The following is a 27500-nucleotide window of genomic DNA, read 5'->3' on the forward strand; positions in this document are numbered from 1 at the left end:
TCCAATGATATAATGCAGGGAAGAGCTCTATGCCAAGGCCCACGCCACAGGGATGTATGTTGGGGTCTGTGAGGGGTCCCCAGTATCAGAAGAAATGCCTTCAGGCCAAGACCGGTTTGGCTCAGTGGATAGAGCGTCGGCTTGGGGACTGAAGGGTCCCGGGTTCGATTCCGGTCAAGGGCATGTACCTTGGTTGCGGGCATATTCCCCAGTGGGGGGTGTGCAAGAGGCAGCTGATCGATGACTCTCTCTCATCGATGTTTCTAACTCTCTATCTCTCTCCCTTCCTCTCTGTACAAAATCAATAAAATATATTAAAAAAAAAAAAAAAAAAAAAAAAAAAAGAAAGAAAGAAAGAAATGCCTTCAGGCTTCACTTGGTTCCCTGCTTCCCAGGCAGCTCGTGAGCCCACTCAGAGTGAAGTTCCTGGACCTGGAATGTCCCAAGTGTTTTTGAAGCTGTCTCTGTTTACTCAGACTTGTGCTAGCTGCCCACACCATTGACCCTGGAACTCCACCCTCCCGGCAGCGGGAAAGGAACACTGCGGCCCAAAGAGCCAATCATTTTGCTGTTAAGGAGCCAGGGTGTGGTGGTCCCAGGCCTCTGGCTGGCAGCCACTCCCCTCCTTCCTTCCGGGAACACAGTTCTTATCAATGATAAAGCCTTCTTTTAAAACTCCAGTCTTGGTCTTCTTTCCTGCAGCAGTGAGTGCTGGCTGGCTTAGCAGGCCCAGGAGAGCGGAATCCAGCTGGAGTGGAGTCCTAAGCCAGGGCCACGAAACCAACCAATCGTACACAGAAAATGCCTCACCAGCGCAGGGAACTGGCAGTGCCAGGCACCTCTGGAACTTAAAAGAACAGGAGGGCGCATAGGCATGCTGGCAGAAAGGTATGTCACATCCTAGGGCCCCTCCACCACTTCCCTTCCCTGGGGGATGGTCCCTCCAGCACAGCCTAACACCAAACCTTCCTCCTGCGTGCAGAGGGCCCTGGCCCGGGGCCCAGGCACAGGTGAGAGCATGAGTCTGATACTGAACACAGGGCCTAAGCCACCATATGCGGGGACTGTGAGAACTACCCTCCGTCCCGGGCCCTCTGCATCCACTCAGCTCCCAGGATTGGGCAGCTGGACCTTTATCCCCCAGGCAGGAGCCGGAAGGAGACTTCTGTGGGGAATCAAGGCCAAGAAGTAAATCTAAAGATACTGACATCGGAGATTTCCCACCCACAGGCCACCCAGGTCAGAGCCATCACCAGCTCAGCACTCCCAGTCAGCGTGTGTCTCTCACTCCTCACCACAGGCAGCCAGCCAGGGGTGGGTCCCATCGAGGCAAGTTCCTACAGGGGAAGTAGAGACCAAAGTAAGAAAAACCTGGAGGAAACGGACCAGGCAGAGATTTTTCAAAAGAGAGAGAGAGACAGAGACATAAAAGAAGACACCACGTGCATGAAACAAGAGGAAGGGCTGTAAAAAAGAAAACTAAAAAGAGCTATTAGAATGTCTATACACCCTGACAGCAGAAACTTAAAGTCCAATTGAAGGGCTGGAAGATAAAGTTGAGGTAAAGAGCCAAAGAGATAAATAATTGAAGAGAAAGATAAAATTAGAGGACAAGACCAAGAGGTTTAACATCTGAATAGTAGGAATCCCATAAAGAGAAAACTCAGGAGGAACCAGTGAAATGATTGAAGTCAGTGGTGCCAGGTGCTGGGCGGGCGGCAGAGGGCCACTGTATCTAGCAGACCACGGCCTGGGGGCCAAATGCGGCCTGCCCACTGGTTTTGTACACTTTAAACTAAGAATGGCTTTCAGACTTTAAAGGGGTACGACAACAACAAAAAAGAATGTGTGGCAGAGACCATACCTGGACCCCAGAAACTAAAGTATTTATTACCTAGCCCTTTACAAAAAAACAAAATAAAAAATGTTCTGACCCTGGTCCAACACAACGGATAAGAACTGGCACATGCCCAAGGAAACTGCTATGAAAGTCCAGAACGCTGGGGGGAGACCAAAGGCTTCCGAGGGGAAGACATGGGACACATGAAAGGCACTGCAATCAAATGTCTCCCAACTTTTCAAAGGCAACACTGGACACAAAGTCATCACACCAGGGCCCTCGCCAACGTATCACCACGGCCTGTCTATCTCCCACGAGGACCAGGTCTGCTTACAAGCTTTGTAAGCTGCCTTAGCACAGCTCCTGGCACGCAGGAGACACTGCATTAATGTTTGTCGAAGGAAGGAAAACTTGGTCCCAGAACCGTCCTGGGCTCCAATTATTTTTTTTAAATTTGTTTTTCCTCTACTTTTCTCCACCTCTATTTCTACCCTCAAGAATAAAATAGGCTTTCCTAGTGTGATAAATACTGAATATCTCATTCACTTCCTACAAGGTCAGCTCTTAGACCAAATAATTAGTTGACGTTTAAAGGAAAATGTCAGTGGCATACAAAAAAACAGGAAAAAAAAACTATTGGAAATCTGCCCCATGAAAGCTTACAATTTGAGCTATCAGTAGTTATTCTTGCTTGGAGCCCCCGAGATGTACATTAAGATCGGATCGGTGTGCATCAGAATAAATTACTTTGTTTTAACCAATGCAAACCTTCCCAAAGGGCATCAGAGTAGGCAATAGCTGGCTGTTGTCTAGCGATTATTAGATTATGTGTCTATCAAAAAAGTGACTCATTTCCGTGATTCTTCTAATGATTTATTCAGTAACCTTGAGCAGGTATACTAATCTTTGTAATTATATGTGTAAAATAATAATAACCCCTTCTAGTGACTCTTTCTTGTTTCCCAAGCAATATTTTTGCATATTATTTTATGTGAGTCTTAAGAGAATTCTGTAATGCTGGGATTAGGCTCCTCAATTTAAAAAGAGGTTAAATAACACATCCAGGTCATCCAGCCACTAAGCATTAAAACTGGGACTGTTAGCTGGACTCTGACTTCTAGTCCAGAACTTTTCCCAATACCCAACACTGCTTCTTGCTAATTTAAGAAAGAAATATTTAGCCGAAACCAGTTTGGCTCAGTGGATAGAGCATCGGTCTGTGGACTGAAAGGTCCCAGGTTCGATCAAGGGCATGTACATTGGTTTCGGGCACATCCCCGGTAGGGGGTGTGCAGGAGGCAGCTGGTAGATGTTTCTCTCTCATTGACTTTCTAACCCTTTCCCTTCCTCTCTGTGGAAAACCAATAAAATATATTTAAAAAAATTTTTTTTAAAGAAAAAATGTTTAAATGAGCATGGGGGGAATATGTAAGCAAAACTCATACCTGCTGAAATTAAAACAAAGTTGTAGATAACCCCCCTCTTGTCTAGCAACAGCAATGGCCCTGCACAGAAGCAGATGACTGAGGCGATCAAAGAATAGGACCCAGTTGGGGACTCTCCAAGCACTTCCCCTACAGACAACCACAGGAGCAGGGTTCAAACTTTATGGCTGTTGAGTTGCCAGTGATAACTATAAAGTTTGGCCTGGCGACTCCACTAAAGAAGAGATACTTCACCAGCTGCCAAATACCTGTTTGCCTAGATGCTGAGTGCCAGAAAAAGCCAGAGGGGAAACGTTTCAGAGCATATTCAATCAGCCCCTTCTGGACCCTGAGACGGACCTTTGCTCTTACATCTGATGGTTAGCATCTGAATGATACCTGAGCCCCAAATCACCTGTTATGGAAATTCTGCCCCAGTTTAACTACTATTACCCCATAAGAGCAACATCTAGTTCAATACAAAGAAAGACTATATTTAGAAATAAATGGCAAGGAGCTGAAACCAGTTTGGCTCAGTGGATAGAGCGTTGGCCTGTGGACTGAAAGATTCCAGGTTCGATTCTGGCCAAGGGCATATACCTTTGTTGCGGGCACATCCCCAGTGGGGGGAAGGGGGAGTGTGTGTGTGCAGGAGACAGCTGATCGATGTTTCTCTCTCATCAATATTTCTAACTATCCCTCTCTCTTCCTCTGTGTAAAAAAATCAATAAAATATTTTTAAAAATAAATGAGTAAAATAAATGGCAAGGATATAGCATGTTAAAAACTATGGGAGGGGGTTGGGAACAAGACCTATGGGATTTGTACTCAGCCTTTGATGTTTTTATTAGAAGACCCTTCAGTCTGCAGGCTGACATTCTAACCACTGAGCAGCTGGCTAGGGCTCAGATCCATTCTTGATGGCAATGTAGGATGCCCTGGGTTTACTGGGTTTCTGCCATGGACCCGGTGATGCTCAGAGAGACATTTGTCAGCCGTCTGTCCTCCAGTTCTCCACTCTGTGTGTTCTTGGTCGCCTATGGAGGTGGTTACATGTGTGGTGGTAGTTACATGAGTGTGTAATGGTGGTAGTTACATGAATGTGTAATGGCTGAAATTTTAAGAACTGTTCACTAAAAGAGGTTAATTTTACTGTGTGTAAATTATACCTTAATTTTAAAATGGAAAAAAAATGCAACATATACTTAATATAGTTCAAAATATACTTGCTGTTTCTTTAAAAAAAAAAAAAAGTATAAGAAATGAATGAAGACTGTGTCTATCGAAGTGTCTTCTCAACTGTGACATCCTATGAATCATGGCCCAATCTGAAAAAGGTACGTGTTTAATGTACACATGGCAACTACATTCTTTTCCAAAAAGTATGATTCTGATAAGCAAATATGAAGGGAAGTTGCTAATAGCTAGGAAACAAAAAGAAAAACAAACAGGCCCTAGCTGGTTTGGCTCAGTGGATAGAGCTTCGGCCTGAGGGCTGAATGGTCCCGGGTTTGATTCCGGTAAAGGGCACATGCCTAGGCTAGATCCCCAATGGGGGGCATACAGGAGGCAGCCAATCAATGATTCCCTCTCTTCATTGATATTTCTCTCTCTCTCTCTCCCTCTCCCTTTCTCTTTGAAATCAATAAAAATATATTTTAAAAGATAAATAAATAAAGTGGGACATTTTGGTATTAAAAAAAACACACACCTTTATTTCACTTTTATTTTTAGAGGAAAAAGGGGAAGCTAGAAACCCCACCCAAGATTAGGAGCCAGCATTAACCTGTGTTATTGACAAAGGATTACAATAGTATTTATTTCCAAAATGTCTACCTAACTCAGTTGTTAAAGGAATAGAACATTGTTCACACATTCCCAACTATAAGTAAAATTCGTTTGGTTTTATTTTCATAAAAGGTGGCTTTGCTTTATTTCAGAAAAGAAATTGTGGTCATATTGAATATTGATTTATTTTTACCGTTATGCTTGCTTCTACAAAAGAAGGGGAGGGGAGGACTAAGGAGCCACCTGCATGAACAAGGTCTTGGCAAGTGGCAAGGATGCAAAACCCTGCTTTCTAGAATACTTAAGGATTTTGTTTTAAACACACCTTATTCAAAACATTTGAAAGAATGTAACATTCACATTCTTCCTATTCCATAACACTTATTTATTTTATTGACTGATTTAGAGAAAGGAAGGAGAGAGAGAGAGAGAGAGAGAGAGAGAGAGAGAGAGAGAAACATCAATTTGTTGTTCCACTTGTTTATGCATTCATTAGTTGATTCTTATATGTGCCCTGGCGAGGGATTGAACCCATCCCCGTGGTGTGTTGGGGCTATGCTATAACCAGCTGACTACCCGGCCAGGGCCCATAACCCTTTATAAAGGGCACTGGAAGTAAATGGTATATCTGGAATTCGGAAGGAAGTTATTTTTTTACTCATGTTGCAAGGAAATAGACACCAAGTTTTAAAGATTAATTAACACTGATTTTGGCAAGTCACTTACATACTCTGAGCCTCCATCCTCCCTCCCCCCGCAGTTAAAAGGAAGGTGTTGACATTACAGCCCTAAACCTCTTGATCCTTCCAGCCCTAAACGCCTTGATTCACCTTAGAGAATAGAAGGTGCGCTGTGACTCAGAACCGTTACTGCAAGGGTTAGGCAGGTATTACAGTGGTCACTTAAAAAAGAAAAAAAAAAACTTGCTCATTTGGGGTTCGGTTTTTATAACGATTTTCTCCTGGTGTGGAGGAGAATGTGTGCTGCAACAGGAGAGAACCATCCGAAGGAAAACGTATCTCCACCATTTTTATTCTATGTCCTTTCTTATCCTCTCCTCCAGAGAAAAGCCCAGTTTTAATGTTCTCTTAATTCCAAAATAAAAAGCAGCAAAACCCACAGCAATCCTTACAGTTTTTGTTCAAAGAAACAGCCCAAACCCTGAAGAGGCGCTGTTTGTCGACACAGCACCAGTCTCAGCACCGAGGACTCCGTTTTCCAAATATAACCACCGCCAGCCCTCCCTCGGCGCTCACCCCCATCCGTTTTTTAAGACCCATCTACTGAGAGCCTTTCATCCAGACGCATAAACATCATTTCCTCCCTGCAATGGAGGCTGGAGCAGCCCGAAACGTGCAGCCCAGCCGGGCTGAGCCTGCAGACCGGGAGCCTGCAGACTGCGGTGCTGGGCAGGGCCATCCCCCCGCCGCGCGGGCAGCCTTCCCCCCGGTGTGATTTGGGGGGGCTCCGGACCCCATCCGATCCCGCCCTGGACACCAGGACCCGGGAAGCGGGGGCGGGAGGCGGCCTCGGCCTCTGGGGAGCCCAGCCTCCGGGGAGCGCTTCTCCCCAGCGCCCCGGGGCCGCTCCCAGGTGGGTCCCTGCAGCGGGCGCCGCGGCCGGGCTCCCGGGAAGGAGGAGGGGGAAGGGGGACGGGAGTGGGAGGAGGTGGAGGACACAGGCCGGGATTTCGCTCGTCACGATGCACGAAGGAGGGTGGGAGAGAGGGAGGGACTGGAGCGAGAAAAGGGCGTGGAATCGGGGGGCTGAGGGAATAGAGAGAGCCAGGAAGGGGAGCAGGGAAATGCGGACGGTGATGGGGTGAAGAAGGGGGTGCCAGGGAGGGTGATGGGGTGCAGAAGGGGAGGGTGATGGACAGCAGAGGGTAAAGGCGAGGAGAAGGGGAGAAATGGGGGCCGGGGTGCAGAGGGAGGAGAAAGGAATGGAGGAGTGAAGAGGGAGAGATGGGGTGAAGGGGGAGAGATGGGGTGAAGGGGGAGAGATGGGGTGAAGGGGGAGAGATGGGGTGAAGGGGGTGGAGGCCGAGAGGGATGGGGATGAAGGGGAGGGATGGGGATAAAGGGGAGGGAGGATGGGTGCGGAGAGCAGGGTGGAGTACCGAGGGGAGGGAGGGACCGGGAGTGGAGAGGGGATGGGAGAGCTGGGAGCAGGGAAGCAGATGCGGCCTCCGGAGGGACTGCCCCGGAGGGCGGTGCCGGATAACGGAGCCCTCCCGGCCACAAGCCCCCGCCGGACGGGGCGAGCCGCCAGCCGGCAGGCCCGGGGCGCCGGGCTCCCGCCGGGCTCCCGCCGGCTCCCACCGGCTCCCGCCGGCAGCCGCGGCCCCGCCCGCGGGGAAGACCCCGACCCCACTCACTCTCGCCGACCACGGCTTTGAGGCCGATGGGTGCCATCGCGCCGCGCGAGTCTCCGGGCTGCGAGCCTCCTCACGCGACGCCGCGGCCAGCGCCGGCTCCCGGGTCTGCCGCCCGAAGCCGCTCTCGGGACCGACTGACTGACGCCCCGACTCCGCGCGGGGGCGCCGCTGCCGCCAGAGCGAGGCTGCGAGCCGCCGGCGGGAGCGCGCGCGCGGGGGCGGGGCCTGCGGGGGCGGGGCTTCGCGCCGGGCGTGTGCGTCACCCACGCGGCTGCGCCAATCGCAGTGCGGCCCGAGGGCCCGGCCCCGCCCTCCGGGATGCGGCTGGGCGCGAGGCGGCGTCTGGCTGGAGCGGGAGCCGCGCCCTCCCCCTCGCCTCACGCGCCGCGCGCCCCCGGCGGCCGCCCGCTCCCCGAGCCCCGGGTCCTAGAGTCCCCTCGGCTGCCTCTGCACCTGAGACCCCGGCCACAGGCTACTGACACTCTCCATCTTCCAGAGGTCCAGCTGTGGTCCTGTCTTCCCTCTTTTTGGTAGCATTTCATTCCCCCCTGCCCATCAAAGGAGCTGCGAGGCTACATCTCTTAGTGGTGCCCACTCCCAGCCACAACCATAGCATGTTCATTGACACCATCTCTCTCTGGGTATCTATTCTATTCATAACATCCACCATTCACTGGCCAGTTAGGTGTCCAGCTCCAAGCTGAGCCCCTGGCACGCATCATCTCATTAAACTCTCATAAAAACTGGGCATTGTGTTTTTTAAAATATATATTTTATTGATTTTTTTTACATAGAGGAAGAGAGAGGGATAGAGAGTTAGAAACACCGATGAGAGACAGTCATCAATCAGTTGCCTCTTGCACACTCCGTAATGGGGATGTGCCCACAACCAAGGTACATGCCCTTGACTGGAATTGAACCCAGGACCTTTCAGTCCGCACTGAGCCAAACCGCTTTCGGCTGGGCATTGTTTTTAATCTCCGCTTTCAGATGAAAAACACAAACAGGCTCGGAGATCTGAGCACTAGACTTGGCTCTCAGGCTCTATATTATTCATTACAAATATTTATTGTTATCTCACTTCTACATGTAAGCCGCTATTCTGAACGTTGGAGCTGCAGCCATGTACAAGCCCGACTCAAATCCTAATTTTTGGGCACCCAAAGTTTAAAAATGTTTAAATCCCAAGTTTGATAAGAATATGCTGTGGGACTACTCTTAGTCTTAGTATCTCCTTCGTGAAGTCCACCTTCATCTAAGCGGTCCCTGGTCAGTGTTGGCTGGAATGCCTTGGTTAACGGGAGCTCTTACTTTTGAAATATGGGACAGGGCTCGCCTTTGGCTTTAAACAACAGCAAATAGAGCCCAATTAAAAATAAAAAAGGACAGGACTGAGCTAGTGGTTGTAAAGTTAATAAGTACTCATTCATTGAGTTTTTGAAACAGCTCTGTGAGCTGGGCCTTTTTCTTAATATTAAGAAGCCCTAGCCAAGTGCAGGAGGCAACCAGTCGTCTCTCACATGGATGTTTCTCTCTCTCTGTCTCTCCCCCTCCCTTCCACTTTCCCTAAAAATCACTGGGAAAATATTCTCAGGTGGGGATTAACAACACACACACACACATACACACACCAAAAAAAAAAAAAAAGTAATGTTTTACAGGTGTGAAACTTGAAATTCAGAGAAGGTAAGTACTTTGTGTAAGTGACAAGATCCAATTCTAAATCTGAATTCTGAACCCTTATTTTATATGAGCCACAAGTAAAGAAGCCGAGGCCTAAAGGAACACTTTCCCATGGTCATGCGTTGAACAATGAAGACAAGAGGCCACATGTCCTAGTTCAAGCACCACCCCCAGGGCATGAAGGATTGACTTTCCAGGCCCAATATACCCCAACAGAACCCTCACAGGGCTTCTCAGAGAGGGTATTCACCTGTCACCTCTGTATGTCTGGGCTCACCCTTCCCCCCGGGGAAGATACTGATAGCTTCTGTGCATTTGGAGAAGGAGGGGATAGTTTGCGAATGAGAGGGGACTTAGATGCATCTGTGACGTCACGTGCTCCCTCTTTGGCCAGATGGCTCAAGTCAGCAGAGACGGCCCTCAAGGAGCTGGGGTTCTAGACGGGAATCAAGAAGTCACATGCAGCGCTGAGTTACTATGCTAATTAGTGCTGGAGCAGAAGGACAAGGGGCTGGGCGAGTGAAGGGCAGGGCACCTGACCCAGTGGGGGAGGAGGGGTACAGTCCCCACAGGCTCCCTGAAATGAGTAAAAGGTAGAAGAGGGAACTGGGATAGTGTACGGAAGGTACAAAGAAGGGGCCAGAGAGTCCAAGGGGCAGGGTGAAAGGACCATTGGGTGGATCTGCATGAGGCCTCCTCAAAGCCCGAGCAAATAAAACACGACAGCTCCTTTGTTTCTACAGAAGAGACAGAAAAGAAATCTCTTCCTGAGATGTGTACTGATATGTTCACCGGGAATGAACGGATGTTATTTTAAATAGGAGGGTTGAAAAAGCAAGGGGTTGCTAGACTGTGAGCTCACTCCGGAACCCCTGACTGAGGAGGCAGATTGGAATTTCTCCCAGACCTGATTGGAGATCTCCGACATCTGTGAGCCTTGGCTTCTCCATCTCTGAAACAGAGACAACACAGCTCAGGGCCTCTCTCCCCAGCGGTAAAATCCGCCCTCGGCCATCGCACCGTGCCCTGTGCTCTGCATCTTTATTTGCATATGCATTTGACTCATGCCAGACACCTCGCAAAGGATTCTCATGAGTTTTCACTGAATTCTCACTGCGGCTATGATTACCCCATTTTCCCGGGGTGCAGGGAGGTGCGTCACTCGCCCAAGGTCACGCGGCTGTGGGTGCAGACCGGGTCTCCCGCTTTGACGTCCTGATGCTCAGGGGACAACGTGCAGCGCCCAGGGCCTTGGCGTAAGGAGAGGTTTGGCCGCGTGAACAGCTGGCTGGGAGCGCTTCCGCAGCGACAGCCTGAATCCCTCGGGAGTCCGGACCCAGCGGGTCCACCGGCCCAGCCTGGGAGCGGGACGGGCTGTGTCCGCGGGATGCTCAGGACTGGTCCTCCATCCCGGCTGGTCCTCCATCCCACCCGCCCCGCGCGCAGGTGCACCTGCTGCTGCGCATGCGCGGCCTGCCGCCTCTGCAGAGCCGGGTGCTGGCCAGCTGCTGGGGTGGGAAGAGTCCTGTGATGCTCGCACGGGTCACGTGAGGGGCTGGCCACTGCGCCAGAAGTCACGCAGGTGGGAAGACGGATGCGGATAGGAGCAGGAAGAAGCTGGGCTCAGACCAGAGAAGCAGGGAGCAGCCTGGAGGGACTGAGAATGGAGAGAGAGGAACAGCGAGCCAGAATAGGCAATGGGGTAGACTCTACTGCGGTAACCCGGTGCAGTTGCCTCCATCAGACCTACTGATACCGCAGACCCACTGGCTTTCCCCCCCCCCCCCCTCTGTCCCCCCCCCCCCCCCCATCTCCGTCTTCCACCCTCCCACACCCAGGGCCTGCTGGAGGGCCTGGGTCCAGAGTCTGGGCCTCTTCTCTGACATTCTGGGGCTTGCACCTCCCTCTCTTCTACTCTTAAGTAGCAGCAGCCCTTGCATTTTTTTCGTGTTCATCTTCACCCCTTCTCTTGGCTGCTGGGTCTTACGATTCTGCTACATTCTTTTAGGAGCAATTTTTTAAAGAATTCAACAAGATAATATTTATGAGGATCTTTAATACTGAGAACCCAGTAAGGAGCCAATTAACGTTAGCTGGGAACAGGGTCAAAGTGACATGACTGAGGCTCCAAATACAGTTCCGGAGACTTCAGTCTGTGTCCCGCCTCTGTGGCTGCTGTGGACTCATTAGAAGGGAATGGAGAGGCATTGTCTCCGTTCCAGCCTCCCTGATGCCCCGCACCCTGTCCAAAGAGCAGCTGGGCCCGGACAGCTTGTTCCGTACATCCTTGTCCCTCAGAGTGACTCACCCGTTTTTTTTGTGTGTTTTTGATCAGACTATATTTTCAAAAAGACTTTCTTTTCAAAAGCCTAGGCCAGGTTCTCAGACTCAAAAGGACTGTAGGGGACAGGCAGCCACGGTAACACCGCAGATTCTCAGATTGGCCAACTGCAGGGCACATGCCTGGCTCAGCGGCGCTGTGCCTGCTCAGCTCCCACCAGTGATGACTAAGGGCCTTGACAATAAAGATTTATTTAAAAAAATAAATAAAACACATAAGTACATAAAAAAAAAAAAAAAAGAAGAAGAAGTGGTTGGGTAGGAGTTCAAAGTCAGTAGCCAGATCTGGGCCTTCCTGTCAGCACTTAGGACATGGATAACACCAGGAAGAGTGACGGATGACCTGGGAGATGAGGATCATGTGAAGGGCCCTGAAAAGCACCCCAGTTTAAGGCTGAGCAAAGGGAGCAGAGCCCAGCCGAAACCGGTTTGGCTCAGTGGATAGAGCGTCGGTTTGGGGACTGAAGGGTCCCGGGTTCAATTCCGGTCAAGGGCATGTGCCTTGGTTGCGGGCATGTCCCCAGTAGGGGGTGTGCAAGAGGCAGCTGACCGATGACTCTCTCTCACTGATGTTTCTAACTTTGTATCTCTCTCCCTTCCTCTCTGTACAAAATAAATAAAATATATTAAAAAAACAAAAACAAACAAACAAAAAAAAAGGGAGCAGAGCCCAGAAGGAGATAGAAGGGAAATGGACAGCCCGGCCACGTGGTTCAGTGTGTTAAGCGTCAACCTATGAACCAGGAGATCACGGTTCGATTCCCGGTCAGGGCACATGCAGGAGTTGCCAGTGTGGGGTGTGCAGGATGCAGCCAATCACTGACTCTCTCATCGTTGACGTTTCTATCTCTCTCTCCCTCACCTTCCCTCTCTGAAATCAATAAAAATAACTTAAAAAATAATTTTAAATGTGGTGTGTGTGTTTGATTCAGAGAAGCAGGACCACTATGAGTGATCTAAGATATAGGGTTGGTAACAGGGACTAGACCCCATGCAATCATGGAACAGACTGTGCAAGGCCTCTGCACCTGCCGGTAGTTGGAAAGGACAGATGGACATGCAGGGGAAGAGCAAGGACACATCTGTCTCTCACCCTCTCCGACCTCATGACACGGGTGACCTGCAGGACCAGTGTCCTTTACTGCAGAGCTGCACACAGACCCGGCCCAGGGCTCAGAGAAGCCGAAGGAGGAGACCTAGCAGGAACCAGAGAAGACATATGCCCAGGTGTTGCCCCAAACCAATAATAAGGCAGGTTAACAGCTCAAGGACAACCACGTGCCCGGCCAGGAGAGCCTGAGGCCTTGCTCCAAGCACAGAGCAGGAAAGATGGCTGCTCCTTCCTAATGGTGAGCCAATTTGTTTTGTGGCCACCGCAACTTGGAAACACACAGGGAAGAGAATTCTGGGAAACTCGGTTCCAGGTAAGATGACACAGTACAAAGTAGAGTGTGTGTGTGTGTGTGAACGAGCAAGAGGGAGCACACAACTGTGACAAAATGTTAACAACTGGTGAATCTAGCTGAAGAGTTTTCTACTTTTCTGCACATTTTAAATTTTTAATAAAAAGTTGAAGGTGAATGGACACAAAACTCTGGGGAGGGAGGGGATGTGTGGGAGGGAGGGGGGCAAAAAAAATCAAAAAAAAATATATTAAAAAAAAAAAAAGTTGAAGGTGAAAAAGGCACTAGGCCTAGATGGTTTTACAGCTGAGTTCTAAGTTTTAGCTATTTTTTTTTTTAATTTTAAAATTGATTTTTAGAGGGAGAGGGAGAAAGAGAGACATCGATGTAGGCTCAGACCTACATCCGGGTGCCAGACCTTCATGGTGGGGTCTAGTAGCCCAACGCAGGGCCCAGGACACAAACCTCGAGCAGAGTTGTATCAGGGGACCACATCTCTAAGTGTAACCCCAACAACTATCCCATAACCCGGATGCTCAGGTGAGGCAGCAGAATGGCCCAGAGGCTCAGATTTCCCTCGGGGCCGAACTGCCCTCACAGGACCCAGACCTCCACCTGGCGCTCACACCTACGTCCGGATCCCAGACTGTCATGGCGGGGCCGAGAAGATTATTCTGGGACCCAGGCCTCAAACACAGAATCCAGACTTGTATCCTGGGTGTACTACTCAGTTAGTTACCCAGACCACCATTTCCATAACCCAGCTGTCCAGGTGAGGTACCAGACCGCCCCCGGGGCCCAGAAGTCCCTCCCTGGCCGCAAAGGCCCTTCCAGGACCCAGACCTCCGTTTGGGGCCTAGACCTACCTCCTGGTCACAGACCATTATGGCGAGGGCCAGGAGGCCATTTTGGGGAACCATACTGGAAGCCAGTGCCTATTCCTTAATTGGAGTCCAAATAACCAGGCTAGTCCTGACCACCATTTCATCATCCTGAGGTCCTGCCCTGCCCCAAACCTTCCACCTGGGCCCATAGCGCCCCCTAGTGACCACACCATGCCTGAGCACCCAGACCTACATCCGGGTCCCAGACCTTCATGGGGGGGCAAAGTAGACCCACCTGGGGCCGAGGCCACAAACCTGGAACTCAGAGTTGTGTCAGGGGAGGATACTGTATTCCTTTGTGTAACCCAAACAACTATTCCATAACCCAGATGCTCAGGTGAGGTACCAGACCGCTGGGAGGCTCAGACTTTCCTCCGGGCCCGAACTGCCCTCAGAAGACCCAGACCTCCACCTGGCGCTCACCCCTACGTCTGGGTCTCAGACCTTCATGGCGGGGCCTTATAGGTCCATCTGGGGCCCAGGCCACAAACCTCGAACACAGAGCTGTATCGGGTACCTCTATGTCTATGAGTAACCCCAAGAACTATTCCACAACCCATACATTCAGGTGAAGTACTAGGCCGGCCCCGGGGCTCAGACTGCCTTTCGGGCCTCCAAATGGGGCTCACAGCTACATTCGGGATCCCGACTATCATGGTGGACCAAGATTATCCCTGGGCCCAGGCCTCAAACAAATAATTCAGACTTGCATTAGGAGTGTACTTCTCAATTTGTAACTCAGTCGACTATTTCCATAACCCAGACCGCCCCCGGGGGCCCAGAAGTCCCTCGCTGGCCACAAAGGCCCTCCCCAGACCCAGACCTCCGAATGGGGCTCAGACCTACCTCCTGGTTGCAGACCATTATGTCAAGGACCAGAAGTCCATTCCAGGGACCCTTACCAGAAGCCAGTGTCTATTCTTTTATTGGAGTCTAAATATCTAGGCTTGTGCTGACCACCATTTCATCATTCTGAAGTCCTGCCCTGCCCCAAACCTCTCACCTGGGCTCCTAGCGCCCCCTAGTGACCACACCCTGTCTGAGCACGCAGACCTACATCCGGGGCTCAGACCTACATCCGGGTCCCAGACCTTAATGGCGGGGCCTAGTAGGCCAACCCGGGGCCCAGGCCACAAACCTGAAACACGGAGTTGTATCAGGGGACTAGAACTCTATGCATAACCCAACAACTATGCCATAACCCAGATGGTCAGGTGAGGTACCAGACCATCCTGAGGCTCAGACTTCCCTCAGGACTGGAACTGCCCTCACAATACCCAGACTTCCACAGGGGCCTCACACCTACCTCTGGGTCCCAGGCTATCCTGGAGGGCCGAGAAGATTATCCCGAGGCTCAGGCCTCAAACACAGAATCCAGACTTGTCTCAGGGATGTACTTCTCAGTTTGTTATCCAGACCACCATTTCCATAACCCAGCTGTCCAGGTGAGGTACCAGGGTCTTCCTTCTCCCCCCTACCCCCCAGGGACCCAGACATCCCTCCCTGGCTCCAAAGGCCTCCCAGGTCCCAGAGCTTTGTCTGGAGTTTAGACCTACCTCCTGGTTGCAAACCATAATTGCGGGGACCAGAAGGCCATTCAAGGGAATCATACTGGAAGCCAGTGCCTATATCTTTTTTGGAGTCTAAATATTCAGACTAGTCCTCACCACCGGTTCACCGTGCCGAGGTCCTACCCTTGCCCCAACCTCCTTCTTGGGCCCATATTGCCCCCTGGTGACCACACATGCCTGAGCACCCAGACCTCTGGGGATTGAGCCCACCCCCCCGGGCATGTGCCCTAACCAGGAACTGAACTGGCTACACCTCAGTGCCCAGGATGATGCCCAACCAACTGAGCCACACCAACCAGGGCTTCTCAAGTCTTTAAACAGAATAATTGTTTGCATAACAGATTATTTCTGTTACACAAACTGTTCTAGATTATACAAAAATATAGCAAGTTCCGATCCATTTTATTAACCTTACTTTAGTACCAAAACATATTTGTATATATTTCAAAAGTAAAACCATATACCATTTTCATTTTGGACTCCCCTGCTTCACCCCCATGAATAAGGTATTTTATCACTAGGAAGACAGTCTACTTAATTCATTACATAAACAAATTAAAAAAGAAAAACCTCTGAAACTGGTTTGGCTCAGGGGTAGAGCATCGGTCTGCGGACTGAAAGGTTCCAGGTTCGATTCCAGTCAAGGGCATGTACATTGGTTGAGGCACATCCCCGGTGGGGGGTGTGCAAGAGGCAGCTGGTTGATGTTTCTCTCTCATCGACGTTTCTAGCTCTCTATCTCTCTCTCCCTTTCTCTCTGTAAAAAATCAATAAAATACATTTTTTTAAAAGAAAAAACATGCATAACTTTTAAAAATATATATATTTTATTGATTTTTTACAGAGAGGAAGGGAGAGAGAGTCAGAAACATCGATGAGAGAGAAACATCAATCAACCGCTTCCTGCACACCCCCCACTGGGAATGTCCCCGCAACCAAGGAACATGCCCTTGATCAGAATCGAACCTGGGACTCTTAAGTCTTCAGGCCGACGCTCTATCCACTGAGCCAAACCGGTCAGGGCATGAATAACTTTTTGACCAGAAAATATATTTAAGCGGAGTGAGCACCTGCGTCACGCTAGGCACGTCGGTTTGTACAGTGGTGCTCCTGCCCTTCAGAAACTCACAGGTTTCTTGTAACTGGGTGTCCAGTCCATCAGAGGGTGGTGTGTGAGAAACAGTGAGGGGTGCTCATTGAAAACAATTCACTCCCAATGGCGGGGCATGAAGAGTGAGGATGCATTTGTTGAGTCAGGGCTGAGCTGCTTGAGCTAGAAATTAAACGTGAGTCCCTGGCCCTTCACAGAGAGAGAAACGGAGGCCCAGCGAGGAGAGGGGACTTCGCCAAGGTCAGAGATGCCCACCCAGCCGGTCAGCGTCTGCTTTTGAGTAATCCCATGGATCTAGAGAGCCTTAGGCCAGGCAGAGACCATTTCCCAAAATCGGGCTGCTCCCGCCCCCTGCCGGTAGTCAGGAGGAACAGCAGGTCCCTGAGGCCAGGCCTAGGGTAATGGTATCCAGATTTTTTTCCTTTTGACCCAGGCTCCAATATGACAGGCACAGTGTTGTGATGAATCCTGGCTTTGCTTAAAATTTTGATATTTTGCTGAAACCAGTTTGGCTCAGTGGATAGAGTGTTGGCCTGCGGACTGAAGGGTCCCAGGTTCGATTCCGGTCAAGGGCATGTATGTTGGTTGTGGGCACATCCCCACTAGGGGGTGTGCAAGAGGCAGCTGTTCTCTTTTCATATGTTTCTAACTCTCTATCCCTCTTCCTTCCTCTCTGTAAAAAAAAAAATCAATAAAATACATTAATTTTTAAAAATATTTTGTACATCATGAAATTTTTGGCATTAATTTTGATTTTTTTTTAAATACTCTATCAACCTGGTCGGCATGTCTCTGGTGAAGCATTGACCTATGAACAAGGAAGTCAAGGCACATGCCTGAGTTGCAGACTTGACCCCAGTGTGGGGGTGCAGGAGGTGGCCAATCAGTAATTCTCCTCATTGATGTTTCTATCTCTCTCTCCCTCTCTGAAATCAATAAAAAATATTATATCAATTATTTACCTTGATTACTAAGGTTTTGGGAGCGTGCGCACACATCCTTAAATTTTGCACCCTAGACTAGAACCTTACTGCCTTCCGTTCCCATCACCTTATACTCCTAAAACCTGATCTTCACCGCCATCCTCATTTCCTCCCCCAACCAGCACTGGCATCTCATCAGAGACCCTCACCTCTTCTGTAAGACTGCAGGCAAGACCCTCCCACCCTCCCTCCTTCCCTTCCTCCCTCCATCTTTCCCTCCCTCCCTCCCTCCTCTCTCCCTTCCTCTCTTCCTCCCACCCTCCCTCCCTCCTTCTCTCCCTCCTTCCCTCCCTCCCTTCCTCCCTCCCTCCCTCCCTCCCTCCCTCCTCTCTCCCTCCTCTCTCCCTCCCTCCCTCCCTCCCTCCCTCCCTCTCTTCCTTCCTTCGCATCTCCTCTATGGCAGGTGCTGAGTGTCGTGAGCCAGGCACCAAACACAGCACAATTCATGGTACCCTCATTTCTTTGCCGTGTAACCATGGGCCATCCTGACTAATACGGTGATGGAAATGAGATGCTGGTTATCTTTGGAGGGGGGGGCAGGAGGGCTCCTGGGCTGGAAACGTTCTGTATCTTGATGTGGGTGAGTGTTCCAGGGGCGATCACATGCACAGAGGTATATAAAGCTGTGCGCTTCAGTGCAGGTGTGTGGTTGCAGACGCTTTCTGCCTGTAGCCGTGTCACTTCCCCCACAAATGTGACAGTAACAATTGGGATCCTGTCAAAGAGTCATTGCGATGTTAATAATCATGAATGCCCCGTTTCACTTAGGATTTGTTGCTACTCAGAACTGGTAGCTTTATTGTCGGAGAATGTGGCACTGCTGCCATTTAAGATGTTAAGTGTTTTTTTTAAAGCGGTTGTGCGTTTGGGGGAGACGGAATTATTAGGCGTTCACTGAAGAAAAAAATAAATAAATAAAGTAAAGCTGTGCGCTTAACGGTTCGTGCAACCTACTGCGTGTCACGTAAGTAAACAACAACAGCGAAGGATTGCCCTGGCTCCTGGGAAGAGACTAGAGTGGCGGTCCAGGGAGACGGCAGAGAAAACAGCTGGGAGCTGTGACAAAGGTTGGGGGACAGAAGGGAGGGAGGATCAGCCTGCAGCAGTCACAGGATGGGACATGCCAGAGGTGGGATGAGATGAGAGAAAGAGGGGGCTGGAGGGTGAGCCCTGGTTAGCAACTGGGAGGGTGTAGTGCTGGGGACTGAGATGGGAGGCCTGGGGGAGGAGCCAACCTGAGGACCCCTGCCTGCCCTGCCCTCAGTTCCCCAATTTCTGCCCGTGTTGGATTTCCCTCTGGTCACCACCAGGGGGCAGTGGGTTCCTTTCTGGCGGACCAGGGAGCCCGGCTCCTGCTCTGAGGCATCTGCCCAGGGGACGGCTGTGGAGCCTCCTGTCTGAATGGCCTCCTGGTCGCCTGCAGATACTGCGCTTCCTGAAGAGGAATCCTGTGGGGTGGAGAGGGAAAGAATTGAAATCCTAAAACCTAGGAATCTGAATATCATGGTTCCAGCCCTTCCACTGTTCCCCTTTATGCTCAGGATGGAGCCAGGCTCCTCAAGATGGTCACAAGGGCCAGGCCAGCGTGGCTCAGCGGTTGAGCTTTGACCTATGCACCAGGAGGTCACGGTTTGATTCCCAGTCAGGGCATATACCCGGGTTGTGGGCTCAATTCCTGGTCTGGGGCGTGTAGGAGGCAGCCAATCAATGATTCTCACCATTGACGTTCCTCTCTCTCTCTCTCATTTTTCCTCTCTGAAAAAATTTTTTTAAAAATATATTTTTTAAAGATGGTCACAAGGTCTTGCTGCCAGCATGCCAGCACCCTCCACTTCACCTGCCCCCACTGGACCCCAGTCCTGCCTCAGGGAACAGATGGGCTTCCCGCCAGTGCACCCTCACAGACATGCTGTTCCTGCAGCCTGACCCCCTTTCTCTCACACCCTCAGGAATCCTTCTGCCAGGACCCTTTCCTCACCCCAAATGTGGGTCAGCCTTGCCCCCTAGTCTCCCATCCCAGCCCTTCCACCTAAATGATACTAGTCAGTCAGTCTCCCTGAAAGGCAGGGCAGGCCTGGCATGGGCTCCAAGAATATTTGTGGAGTGAACGGAAAAAAACGAATGACTGAAGGAGTGAATCTGAGGTTATAAGAGGACAGCACCTCAGTTAACCCACCTGGGCTTTCGAAGTCAGAGACTGGGGTTAAGTACTGCCTTGTGACCATGGCAACTGTCTTACCCCCTCTGGTCTTGGTATCCTCATCTGCTTATCACAGTGTACAGATTCCATGGTATGATTCCAAGTCAGTCCTGTAGCCTAAAATCTGCACAGAGTGCGTGCTCAATCAAAGCAAGAGGATTTTTCTAATTAAAAAATATATATATATATATATATATATATATATATATATATATATATATATATATATGGCCTGGCTTGTATGGCTGTGTGGGTGAGCATTGACCTATGAACCACAAAATCATGGTTCAATTCCCAGTCCGGGCACATGATCGGGTTTCAGGCTCAATCCCCAGTGTGGGGCATGCAGGAGGCAGCCAATCAATGATTCTCTTTCATCATTGATGTTTCTATCTCTCGCTCTTTCTCTCTCTCTCTGAAATCAATAAAAAAATATATTTTTAAAAATGTTAACAGTGTGTGTTCAATTATATCTGTTTGCACTATACAATAAACTGTTAGCTAATGCCAGGGAGTAAGATGGGGAGAATAAGGTAAAATCTTTCATTGTACTTTATGCACTTCTGTAGTTGAATGTGTTATCTTAGCGTGTTTTACTTTGGTAATAACACAAAGCTTAAAGGAGAAATAAAATCCAATAACCTATGAAAGAATGCTAAACATGATGAGTCAGTAATCATGAGAGAAATGCAAAACAAAACCACATGAAATGCCACTGCTCATCCCCAGGAAGGCTAAAATTAAAGGGTAGGTGATAACAAACTTGGAGAATGTGGACCAACCGGTGGAGGAGGCACTGCTTGTGGGAGTGTAGAATCTCGGACATTGTTGGTGGGAGTGTAAGATGATACAAGCACTCTGAAAAAATGTTTGACAGTTTGAAGTAATAAGCCACACTTCCCCTGTGAACCAGAAATTCCATGCTTAGCCATGACCCAGGCACCAGGAGAAATGAAAATGTGTGTCCACAGAAAGACTTGTAACAAAGACTCGCAGCATCTTTATTTATGACTAGAGGCCCAGTGCACAGATTTTGTACACATTGAAAGGAAACCAATAAGAGACAAGAAAAGGAAAAAGGTCTCGGCCTTACGCTGTTTCCTGAAGCCCCACTGCCAGCCACAGGACCCTCTTCCTCACCTGGAGCACCCCCAGCCCCGAGAATTCCCACCAATCCATGCTCTGCAGCTCAGAGAGAGGGCCCGTTTCTTGTGGGCCCGCTCAAACAGTGCCTCCTCCACCAGGAAGCCCTCCGTCACACCCTCCCAGCTCAGTGCTCCCAGGCTCTCTCTTGGCTCTGGCCACGGGTCATCAGAGTTAGGATTCTTTGTAGACCCACATGTTCTCCACTCTAAATTCTGACAATCATCCTGAGAGCAGCTACCGTTTGATGAGCCCGCCAGGTGCTGTATGTGCCTGACTTCCTAGGGATGGTTAGCTCCCCTTTTAGAAAACCGAGGCCGGAATGGTGAGAGCCAGCTGGAGCCAGACATTGCCCACAGGCAGGCTGGATTGCATCCAGATCCATTCCTGCTCTCCCTGAGGGCAGCTAGGGGCTTTCCCTGCCGGCGGGGCGTTGTTGCAGTCCTTCGGAGTTACATGCGAGCCCTGGCCCCTGCTCTCAGTGGGTAGAGCATCGACTCACACATCGAGGGGTCACGGGTTCAATTCCTGGTCAAGGGCATGCACCTAGGTTGCAAGTTTGATCCTCGGCCCTGGTTGGGGTGTGTGGAGGATATGTCTCTCTCACATTGATGTCTCTCTCTCTCTCTTTCTCTCTCTCTCTCTCTCTCTCTCTCTCTCTCTCTCTCTCTCTCTCTTTCTTTCTTTCTATCTTTCTTTCCCTTCCTCTCTCCCTCCCTCTCTTCACTCTAAAATCAACTGGAAAATATCTTAGGGTGAAGATTAGCAGCAACAACAAATAGTTACAGGACGGTGCCTTACAGAGGGAAAATGGAAGATTGTTTCAGGTTAACCATTCCAGAGCCAGAAATACTTGAAGAAAGCAGATGGTGTGCAGAGAAAAGGCACAGAAAGGCCTTTCCTCCGGGTTTTTATTCCTGCTCCTCATCTGCAGCCATGGGTCCCGGGCGAGGTGGCGGAGCCTCAGACTCCTCCGTTCTGCCTGGCCCTGCCGGTGGCTACGTGAGGAGCAGCGAGTGTCAGTGTGTCCATTTCCCCATGGCGAGTAGGGCTTTGGTGTGAAGTAGACCCAGGATGTAACGGGCTTCCTGACTTCCCGCCCTTGTGACTCCCTCCCCTCTCTGAGAGTGCGCTTCCTCATCTGCCAACTGGGGACGATCACTGTGGCAGAGCCACGGGGCTGTCATGAAGATAACACGCCCAAAGCCTGGCCACACGCCTGGCACGCAGGCAGGGGCTCTGCGTGTTAGTCATGTCCTTGCCATCAAGATCACCAAGTGAGGAACGAGAACATCAGCTGCATCTGAGACCAGTGAGACAGTGCACCTTTTTTAAAAAAAGATGTTTTTAAATGAATTATTTTTTAAAAAATATCTGTTTTTATTGATTTCAGTGAGGAAGGAAGAGGGAGAGAGATAGAAACATCAATGATGAGAGCGAATCATTAATGGGTTGCCCCCTGCACCCTGCCCCCCGCCCCCAACCAGGGATAGAGACAGCAACCCAGACATGTGCTTCGATTGGGAATTGAACCAGCAACTTTTCGGTGCACAGGACGATGTCCAGCCAACTGAGCCACACCAGCCAGGACAAGACAGTGTATCTTTTTAAAATGAAATGTATTGGGTAATAGCCTATATAATAAAAGGCTAATATGCAAATCAACCAAATTCGGAAGGACCAGTCACAATGACAAACACTGACCACTAGGGGGCAGATGCTCAATGCAGGAGCTGCCCCAGCCTGCAGGCTCCAGGCCAGCCAAGGCCTCCGATTGCCCCACCAGTTGCCCCACAGATCAGCCCTGATCACCAGCCAGGCCTCAGGACCCTACCCATGCATGGATTTTGTGCACTGGGCCTCTAGAAGGTTAATAAATGATATAGGTTTCTAGTGTGCAATTCTATAACACACCATCTGTATATTGCAGTGTGTGTTCACCACCCAAAGTCAATCTCCCATCACTGTATATTTGACCCCTTTTACCCTTTACTACCTCCTCCTCATCCTCCTGTCCCCTAGTAACCACCACACTGCTGTCGGAGTCTATGAGTTTTTGTTTTTTGTCTTGTTTGTTCACTTGTTGCTTTCAGTTTTTTTAAATCCCACACATGAGTGAAATCACCTGGTTCTTGACTTTTTCTGTCTCACATTTTGCTTAGCATGGTACAAACCTCAGTTCTTAAATGTCTCCCACCTCGAAGAGTTCACTTCTCAACCCCACAACACTGTCATGCTGATACTTGTATGATCAGTCACTCGTCTCTCAGGCGACAAACCAAGCAAAGAATGAATGCTTGAGGATGAGTCACTTTGCTCCTGTTGACATCTCAGGAAATTGTGCTGCGAATATTTTCATGTTTTTGTTGCTGTTTATTATTACTATTCTTTTAAAATATATTTTTATTGGTTAAAGGGAGGAAGGGAGAGGGAGAGAGAGATAGAAACATCAACGATGGAAGAGAATCACCGATCAGCTGCCTCCTGGACGCCCTGCACTGGGCACTGAGCCCACAACCCAGGCATATGCCCTGACGGGAATGGTCATAGGTCGACACCCAACCACTGAGCCACGCTTATTATTATTATTATTAAATTTTCACTTTTTTACTGTACATTTCATTTCCTTTTTGTTAAATTCTCATTTACATTTCATGCCTTTTTTGTTTTTAAAGTGTTTATTTATAAAGATAATAATTTAATTTTAAAAAATAAAAAAATAAAGTGTTTATTTATAGTTAAGTAGTACATTAGACATGTACTGTACCTAAGAAAGGTTAAAACAGGGAATCATTTGGGGGTCTGGAGCAGATTAATTCGATTTACATTATTTCTAATGGGAAATAATACTTCAGGCTTTTGTGTGTGTTTTTTTAGGTTAGTCAGGTGAAGCCGCGGGAGTGGAGAAGGAACAGAGCAGTCTGTAACTGGCTGTGAACAGTTAGTTGTAAGACACCCCTGCAGGATGTCTTACAACGAATTAAGACCGGCCAATGCTTCAGGTTGTGAACAGCCTTCCAGAAGGAATTCAGTTCGGGAACCACGGTCTGACTGCGTTCTCAAGACCCACCCATGTGTTGCAAATGGCAGCGTGTTATCTTGTGGCTGAGTAGCATTCCACTGCATACAGACCACAGATTCCTTATCCAATCGCACACTGAAGGACAGGGAAGATAAGAGATCAACCGAAGGACTTGTATACATGCATATAAGTACAACCAATGGGCACAAAACTCTGGGGAGGGAGGCATGTATGGGAGGGGGGACAATGGTATATGTACACAGATAATAATTTAATAAAAAAAAAATGAAGGACACTTGGGTGGTTTCTATGACTGAGCCACCCTGAATAATGTTGCTACGAACATGGGGCACATAAGTCTTTAAGAATAAACGTTTTTCTAATTTCCTGGTAGATACCCAGCAGAGCGGTCACTGGACCATACAGGAGCTCTGTTCTTCGTTTTCTGGGGAGCCTCCGTACTGGTTTCCACAGCAGCGGTACCAGTTTACATCCCCACTAGCAGTGCATGAGGGTTCCTATGTAACCACAACTTCTCCCTCGCTTACTACCTGTCTGGTTGATGACAGCATGCTAACAGACGTGAGGTGGTATCTCGTTGTAGCTTCAATTTGCATTTCCCGAACAGCTGGTGAAGCCAAGCGTCTTTCCCTATACCGGCTGGCCGTTCGTATGTCTTCTTGGGAGAAGGAGAGAGTGCAACTTAAAACCCCTTGGAACCTTGGGAGGTGCGTCTGAAGTCAGCACGACCCTCTGCACACGCTTACTGGGCAGCAGAGGGGGCTCAGGCCTGGATTTGGGGGTGGGGTGGGAAGATTCTGTCCCCGGGCAGGACTGGCCATCTCTGCATTGTGCTCACATCTCTGACCTTCTGGCTCACATCTCTGGCATTCAGGTACTAAATGCCAGCAGCCTTCCTCCACCACCCCTGCAGACAGCAGGCTAGTGATGATTAAAAACAGCCCTGCACACATTTCCAAATGCCCCCCCCCCCCCCCCGGGGATGCACCACCCCTGCGGCTGCCCCTCGCTCAGGCTCAGGGCTTCATGGGTAAGCACCCAGTCAAACCCCCTGCAGGGCTGTCGGATGGACTGGGTGCCGGGAGGAATCCAGCAGGTGCTGCGATTGCCAAGCCAGCTGGGGCGCTGGCTCCACTGTTGTCATTGACTTTGCCAGTTCTCACGGCGGGAGGCACCATGGGAGGTAGGACAGCCCAGCCCTCCAAGCTCCTGTCCTGGGCCCTGAGTAGTCCATACTCACATAGTGGGCACTCCCACCCTGGGCACTCTGCACGTCTCTCTCTCCCCCTCCCCCGCACCTTCCTCTTGGGCTTTTTCCCTGTTCCTCTCGGGGCAAAGGCTTCTGTCCTCAAGGCTCTGCCCCCTAGGAGGGTGGGGACCACGTCTCTGTCACCCCTGGCCCACTCGAGCGTTCAGAAACCAGGGTTATCCTCCTTCTGTCTGGAAGGCCCCAGGACAGGAATCGGCTTAGGGGAGAGAGGAAGGAGGGCTGGGCTGGGGCGGAGGGGGCCCCACCCCAACAGGCCCAGCCCAGCCTCACCACAAGCTTAGTCACTGGCAGGGCTGGGTAGGCGAGCGCTGCCACCCTGGCCAGGCTCTGAATCACCAGCTGGTGCGGGGTAGCTTCAGCCAGCAGGAAGCCAGCCTGACATGGGAGAAATGGGCGGCGGTTGGGGAGGCCTGAAACTCCTGGCTGGCCCTGGAGGAACTGGGAGTGACTGTTAGCACTGGCTCAGCAGCGAACTGCGCCAGGACCTGCCAGGAAGTCGGGAGGGAGAGGGGCCAGGCTCAGGGTCCCTCACTCTGGAGGGTGGGGCGAGATGGGAGCAAAGCTTACCCACAAGCCACCTGGACACAAGGGTCTCTTCTCTTCTCTTCTCTTCTCTTCTCTTCTCTTCTCTTCTCTTTTCTTTTCTTTTCTCTTCTCTTCTTTCCTTTTCTTTCCTTTCCTTTTTCTTTCTTTCTTTTTAAACTGTTCATTTTTGTTTTGTTTTGTTTTTTAATATATATATATATATATTTTATTGATTTCAGAGAGAAAGAGAGAGGGAGAGAGAGATAGAAACATCAATCATGAGAGAGAATCATTGATTGGCTGCTTCCTGCACGCCCCCCACTGGGGATTAAGCCCACAACCCAGGCATGTGCCCTTGGCTGGAATCGAACCTGGGACCTTTCAGTTCGCAGGCCGACGCTCTATCCACTGAGCCAAACCAGCTAGGGCCCTTTCTTTTTCTTTTTTCTTTTTTTTTTTCCTCTTCCTTTTCCCTTTCTTTTCTTTTCCTTTCCTTTCCTTTGCCTTCTTTTCTTTCCTTTCCTTTGTGTGTGTGCACGTGTTATTAAAATTGACATTTATTTGAAATTATATATATTTTAATTATTTATTTTTCTGTTAATTAAATGCAATCATTTAACAAAGCAATAGTAGGATTAGTTAACAGTGGCAATTAGTAGTAATTACTAGTAGGACAAGGGACATAAGACAGGTACATGGCAGGCGCCAGGAGAATGCCAGCTGCTATAATTACTTCATGGGGGCAATTTGTCACGTGTGTCAGAAACCTCAAAAGGAGGTGCATACCAGTGATTCCACTTCCGGAAATGTATCTGATTAAGAAAATAAGCACCTGGTCACAGGTACTTAGTGTAATGGGCCCTACAAGGCAGTATGACGCAGCCCTTAAAAGTTAGTAGGATTAAACATCCATTGGCATAGGAAGATGTTCATATAACATCGCTGAGTGAAAACCAAACGCGGGTTAGTAAGTAGTGGCCACAGCCATGAATCCGGGTTCACATCTGAGATCTAGGGTGGGGCTCAGGGTAGGTTGGGTGGGGGTGGGGGTAGGTGAGGTCGGGGGTTCGGGTCCAGAGGACGGTGCTGTGTGGTTTGGTGTGCTCAGCTCAGGAGCAGGCAGAGCTCGGGGGGTGTGTCTGTGTGTGTCTTATCTTCAGCTCCTAGGAGATGAGTGCCCCCCAGAACGGCCTCTGTCACCGAGCTGTGGTGAGAGTAAAGAGCAGAGGGCCTGGCCCAGGGCTGGGTACAGCGTGAGCTGGCGATGCATGAAGCTTTGGTTGTTTTCATGAACCCTCCACCGTGGTTAGTCTCACTCCCTGCCGGCGCTCTGACACCCCTTGTCTGACTTGGGTGGTGTTGGGTCCAACTTGGAGTCTGTGGCCTAGGAAGGCGGTGAGCACCCCTTGTCGGGGGCCTGCAGGCAGAGGCTCTCACACGGGTGGTCAGAGGGGTGGGGCCACTGCAGGCACTGGCCGGCCAGGTCGCAGGGCCGTCACATCCCCCTCCGCCACGTTCCCCCCCAGCGCCCAGCGCCCAGGACAGCATTCTTCACATCGCAGGTGCTCACCCAGGCTCCCATCGCACCGGACACCAGGAAGGTCGTGTTGAAGGAGGACGGTCCTTCCCTCAGAGAGGGAGAGCCATTGAAGCAAAGACTCACAGTGGACACAACAATTACAAATGTGCTGGTTGCCATGGAGACATGGGGCGGGGACAGGAAAACCTCTCTGGGAAGGCGGTTTTAGCTGAGGTCTGAAGGATGAATGGCGCTTGGTGGGGCAAAATGGGGAAAGGGAGTCAGCACGTGCAAGCCCTGACGCAGGAGGGAGAGCGGCTGTATGAGGATGTGAAAGGTCAGAGAGGGCAAGGGGGAGGGGGCCATGGAGAGGCTGGCCAGAGCCACGTTAGGGTC

At 50.1% G+C, this 27500-nt stretch overlaps 1 protein-coding gene across 3 annotated transcripts in view; it reads right to left on the reverse strand.

The window, feature by feature from the left end:
* STXBP1 (syntaxin binding protein 1) overlaps positions 1–7840 on the reverse strand; it is a 43713-nt gene extending 35873 nt beyond the window's left edge. Inside the window, exons 1-2 of one of the 3 annotated variants that reach the window (XM_045573600.1) lie at positions 7811–7840; positions 7430–7534 (exon numbers count right to left, since the gene is read on the reverse strand). In XM_045573600.1, the coding sequence (XP_045429556.1) occupies positions 7430–7466 (37 nt within the window). In that variant the 5' untranslated portion in view covers positions 7467–7534; positions 7811–7840. Of the gene's footprint in view, positions 1–7429; positions 7608–7810 lie in introns of those variants that run through there. The other 2 variants (XM_036416178.2, XM_036416179.2) reach the window with 2 other exon arrangements.
* Between the last annotated feature and the right edge of the window lie 19660 nt (positions 7841–27500).

The sequence above is a fragment of the Pipistrellus kuhlii genome, unplaced genomic scaffold (assembly GCF_014108245.1).
Source record: "Pipistrellus kuhlii isolate mPipKuh1 unplaced genomic scaffold, mPipKuh1.p scaffold_m20_p_53, whole genome shotgun sequence".
Lineage (NCBI taxonomy): Eukaryota > Metazoa > Chordata > Mammalia > Chiroptera > Vespertilionidae > Pipistrellus > Pipistrellus kuhlii.